Genomic DNA, 5,664 nt, shown 5'->3' on the forward strand with positions numbered 1-5,664 from the left:
CGGATCTGACCCTGCAAACTCCCTCATCCTCACTTCTGTGATCTCCACCATCAATGATGAGGGTTTCGGCTCTTTGTGGCTCTTTGTGCACTAGATTGGGGAGGAAGGAGAAGATTGAATGCAACCCACCCCCTCCACCAACCCCTGATGGCTTTAAACCACTCTTACCCCGCACGTCATTCACGCAGTCGCGCCGCTCGAGGTGCGTTGCCATAGGGCCAGTCGCCTCCCCAAGTTTCACAACGTGACAAGGGAAGTGCACTGTGTTGCACGGAACAACTTCCTCACCGTGGTGTCATGCGCGTCGATCCACCACCCATCGTCGACGAGGGAGCACATGGTCCCGCAACACCACCCGCCGGTAGATGAGCACCCCCGCAGCCTTGAAGTACGGCAAGTACCACGCCACCATTGCGAGTCGCCATGAGAGTCACCCGCCGCATCGCATGAAACGCTATCCATCCAAGTTACATATTGAACATCACCACATCTTATATTATGGTACGGTGGGAGTATATATAATCACTTGGTAGTTCAAACATGATGGCAAAGAACACAAAACACACTAGGTGTAAGGATATATCGAGACCGCAACAAAGGAGGCGACCAAAGAACAAAAGGAAACAACACAAATAAGTGAAAAGGAATTATTGGCTTTCTTGCCAGCTGAATGAAGACACGGACCCTTCAGAATGATTAACCTTGCACACAAGAAGAGGGGATCGAGGAGACCAATCCAATCACTCAAAATTAATATATTTGGACATTGCAAAAGAACTCCTACATACTGTACTAGCTAGGCCGGCTAGCTGCTGTGATCATCCCGGGTAAACTCACGGCCAGCCTGGTGATCTTCGTCGTCGAACTCGACCCACACCGCACTGATAGTCGTCTCCAGCTTGCTCTCAAAGGGCGCGTCGCCTTCGTTCTCCTCCGCTACCACACCGGCGCCGCCAAGCTCCTTCCGACCATCCTCTTCACAGACCGGCGGCATGAGCTCAATTGCCGAGGCCTGCGCCGGCGTAACGACCCTGACGACGGGGTACTCTGTGATCTTGCCGACATTGCTCTTCTTGCACTTGTGGTAGAACTCTTTCAGCTCAGGCGTCTGAGCGCACGCCTTCCTCAGCACCCCCTGAGCTGAAACCCTGAGAGACTTGCTGAGACGACCGGCGCTTCTTGACCTTAGCAGCACGTCGATGCCGTCATTGAAGGAGTCGTAGACCTTGAAGCTCTCCCGGAGGACAATGCCGAAGGCTGACCGCGCGGCGGCGCTGGCGCTTGTGTTGTTGTCCGGAAGGAGCTGGACAGCGACGTCAAGCAGCCTCTGGCACATGGTGAGCTTGAAGAGGAGCTCCTCGGCGGCGACGGCATCGTAGGAGGAGGCCGGGTGCGGCTTGTCGTCGTGATCTTGTGGTGGGGGGCGGGTGGGCTCCAGGTTGCCGGACTGGTTGATCACCCACTGCATGCGCTCCTCGAGGTAGGCCGTGTAGCCGTGGAGGAAAGAGCACGCGCCGGTGGCGGTCACCGTGCTGGCCGTGACATAGTTGGCGCCGGCGCCTGAGGCAGCGAGGGGAGAACAGGAGCAGCCGCAACGTGGCGCGTCGACGCGGAGGTCGCGGGAGGCCCAGAGGCCTCGGAAGTCCTGCTCGAAGTAGCGGTCGCCCGCGCGGAGGAGGCGGTGGACGAGGAGCAGAGACCGGAGCGCGGTGGCCGGGGTCCGCGCCGCCTCTAGGCGCGCCGTGATGCGGCGGGAGAGGAAGGTGATCGCGCCCGGGGCGTTGGAGACGAGGAAGAGGATCTCGTGGACGTGGCGGTCGTCACCGACGCTCCCGCCCCCTCCACCGTCCGTGCACCGCGCGATGGCCGCCTCGATGTCCGTGAGGAGCGCTCGGTCTGGCACCGCCGCCGTGGAAGCCTTGTTGGAGGCTGCGCCTACATGATCCATGAGTGACCCTAGTGCTGCCCAAATCTTGCCTCTGAACACCTTCATGTCTTATATGCCCTCATGAGAGTAGAGAGAGGAGGAGGAGATGAGAGAGATGGCGTATGTGAGTTATAGCACACTCCCTCTTGTGCATGCACTCACTTGCAGGTGGGCCAAGGGAGATATAGGTAGAGAGAGAAAGAGAGCTATAGATGGCCACGGTCAGACTCTGATGAGTGTCATCTTCACAAGAATTTCTCGAGTGAAGCGTCTGCATCAGCAAATCCACTATTGGCCTTATGACTTGGGGAAAAGGAGTTGCAGGATGAAAGCTAACCCTCCACTACTACCACCAATATCATGAGAGAGAGAGGAGAGAGAGAGAGAGCAAGAAATTATATTCGGAGGTCAACTCTTGGGTGGAAGAATCAAATGCCTTTGGAATGAGGTGCCCCTCCAGCATCAAAGGCTTCCTTCCTCCATTGGCAATGGACAGTAGGTTTGACTCAAACAAACAAGTTCTTTGGTATGAGGATGGATTCCTACACATCAACATCAAAACAAGGAGCTTTTGGGAGGAATGTAGGGTTTTGGGACTAACTAAAGGGGAGGCACGGTTAACCCACACTTAAGTACATTCCCAGGAGAAGCAGGGTCATAATCTATATTCCCCTCCTCACAAACATATCTCTCACCCTCAGCCACCTAGTGATGGGATAATGCTAGACTTTGCTTTATACTCGGATATACACGCCTCGCAAGAAATTAGTGGGGGCTTTACAACCCCTCATGGTCATGGTTTAGTTTAATGGTGGTGTTGATGTTGTTGTTCCGACGCACTTTGTAGCACAAAGTGTGCCGCCCGATGAGTCGACGAATCACAACGCGAAAAGTGTTAGGTTCGATAATTTCCTCGAAAGATGTTTTCGATAGAGAGAATTGCTTTTCCAATATAGAGAAATTGAAGGTGTGGAACATTCCTAGCCATTTGAAACAACTCAACCCCACATATATTCTCCGTGTCATATTGGTGGTGGCGGTAGTCGCTGGAATCAGCTACAAAAACTGCTTCACAACTTGCACTAGGTTATACAGTTGGAAGGGAAAAACAAGATAGCATATGATTAGGGTATTGTGCAAAATTTTACTGTATGCACAACTTACACTCTCTCTAGCTAAATGTCGGAAAACAGAAGACCAGCTCAAGGGAGCGTGCCTTGCGAACCGAAGAAACTAATTTCTGTATCCATGTCGACATTTTGTCACCACTTGCTTCAGTCCACCATGCTTGAATTCTTATTCTCAAAAGGACCGATCGATCACATGGGTCGATAGCAACATCATATGGGAATTATATCTACATATCCCATGAACCCAGCATGCCAATTCTACAGGACCTTGAGCTGATCATTTGTCCATGTCATCGTATGCAACATTTCCCTCAAAGAACATTCCGTCGGAGAGGGAGGATTGGAGAAAGTGTAAAGGCAGTTCTACTTGACGAGACTAAAGGCAAAGGTAGTGTTTCTTTAATAGTACTTGCCTTTTAGTGAAACAAACAATGGACTTGGAATTTTTATGTTGTTCCTCTTTCCTATCCTCTGCCTTAGCATGAAAAATTCCACACAAAAGGGTAGACTTTATAGGGGCCTAAGCACATCCTTCATGTGGTGCATGCAACACTAACTGGCATCAGTGGGGTTTACAATACTGGAATTTGATGCTGCTTTGCTACAGCATCAGATTCAAATCCATTAACCAGGAATTTGAGGTATTCATTAATTAATTGGCACTACATTACAAAAAACATGTATCCCAATTATTGATTATATCACCTACTAAAATAGAGCTACACCTAAAATGCGTAGTAAGTACACAAAAATGCCCATACAGCTTTATAAAAGGCTGAGTAATTGTATATTTTGATAAAATTCAACTTCCTGCTTAATTCATATTTAAGTAAACTGTGCCCGGCTAGGAGAGTATATTGCTACTAGTTTCCTCTAAATGATTACTATCTCTTAAATGAAAGAACATGGATATGTCCTCAAAATTAAGTACCTCCACGACAAAATAGATGACGTCCTAGAAAATGTGTTGTCGAACATCTCTAGCTCCAACTATGTAAAAAAGGTTATTCCGATTGCTCTTAGATAATACTAGTACCATTAGAATTTTCAAGGAAAATATGTTGTAGTTTTATGATACCATTTCTATGATTACATACTTAAAAAAAATAACGTTGCAGCTTAAAAATTGTTCATGTCTAAAATGGCATGTATTTAGGCTTGCGTTGGTGACAGTACTGAATACCAATTTTAAGGATGCCACGTGGAAAAGCTGCATTTCCTCCTTCAAAGAATTTGCATATTTACGTGTATGGCGCTGAGTGTTGGCCAACTAAAAGGTGACATGTTCAACAGTTACGTGTAGCAGAGATGCGCATGTTGAGATAAATGTGTGGCCACAAAGAAAGGATTGGGCCCAAAATGATGATATACATGGTAGAGTCGGGGTAGTACTACATCGCAGGCCTTCTGAAACTCCATTGCATAGCGGACGGTTAAAGTGTGCTCATAATATCAAAAAAGAGGTCGAGGTAGACCAAACTTGACATGGAGGAGTCCGTAAAAAGAGATCTGAAGGACCGGAATATCACCAAAGAACTAGCCATAGACAAGGGTGCATCAAACCATGAGTTGGCTTCAAGATCTTATGAGTTTCGGCTCTAGTCTATCCTACCTTGTTCAGGACTAAAAACTTTGTTGTTTGTTATGATGGTGGTGGTTTTATATAACACAAAGAATTGAAGATAAGCTGACTAGACAGGAGCGAATGGATGTTTGGCACATAAAAAATGCCACAAGTCCTACTTACTGCAGCTGACACAAGAGATGTTACAGTATAGTAGAAGCTAACCTGCTTGCCAGCTAGGCGCTATCTGTTACAGTATAGTAGAAGCCGGCGTGGAACCTGACTTGTGTGCCACTTGAATCATCGTCATATCTATCCAAACAGCCAACACGCTAACCAGCCAAAGAAAAAATCTCACGGAACAGCAAGCCCATTGTTGTCGCCAGGATTTGGAGCGCTTGGAAAGCGCTGAAGGAGACCACAAAAGAAAAAGAAATGCGATAAACTTGGACAAGTCAAAAAGGCAAGGTTGGCAGGGCAGAGTGGGAGATAAAGTTGATAGGTTGCAACTAGTAGGACAGGGACATCACCAGCAGAAAACCAGGCCGGGAAAAGAGGAAAAGAGAGGAGCGGCACAAAAAGGAGACCTTGATTGATGCAGATCTGCGTGTAAACTAGCGGGGCAGCAGCAATGGCATCGGATGCAGTCTACTCTTCCTGCCTCTTCCTGCCTCTTGCCAATCTGGGTGCGTGTGTTCCATCTCACAAAAGTCGAGCACTGCACAAGTCAAACCCGCCAGATTACTCGGAGATTAGGCTGCCTCAAAAGCGTCGGAGAGTGGGCACTATCTATACCTGAAACATAAGTCCATGATCAGTGACATGTATTCGCAGGCAAACTTTTTTGAGCTTTTGCCACAACCAAAAGATAGGATAGCAAACCATCAGAAGGGGAATACAACCTACACTTGTGGCAAGCACCGCCGACAATCCATCTTAAACATTGAACCAGCAGCCGTGATTTCCCGAGTAGACAAACACCCAACTACTTACCATTTACCAAGTTCTAAAACAGTGGAACCATGTGTAGATGCTAGATACCA

The 5,664-nt window shown here is 48.2% G+C and overlaps 1 protein-coding gene across 1 annotated transcript; it reads right to left on the minus strand.

Moving 5' to 3' along the window:
* Positions 1-633: 633 nt before the first annotated feature.
* LOC125550720 (putative clathrin assembly protein At1g33340) lies at positions 634-2,149 on the minus strand. Its single transcript, XM_048713790.1, has one exon. The coding sequence runs from the start codon at positions 1,991-1,993 to the stop codon at positions 806-808; it is 1,188 nt and encodes a 395-aa protein (XP_048569747.1). The 5' UTR covers positions 1,994-2,149; the 3' UTR covers positions 634-805.
* Between the last annotated feature and the right edge of the window lie 3,515 nt (positions 2,150-5,664).

Source organism: Triticum urartu, chromosome 4 (genome assembly GCF_003073215.2).
Source record: "Triticum urartu cultivar G1812 chromosome 4, Tu2.1, whole genome shotgun sequence".
Lineage (NCBI taxonomy): Eukaryota > Viridiplantae > Streptophyta > Magnoliopsida > Poales > Poaceae > Triticum > Triticum urartu.

What these genes read in the sequence shown, in the direction of transcription:
- LOC125550720 (XM_048713790.1), bottom strand. Translation starts at nt 1,993, where the DNA reads ATGAAGGTGTTCAGAGGCAAGATTTGGGCAGCACTAGGGTCACTCATG.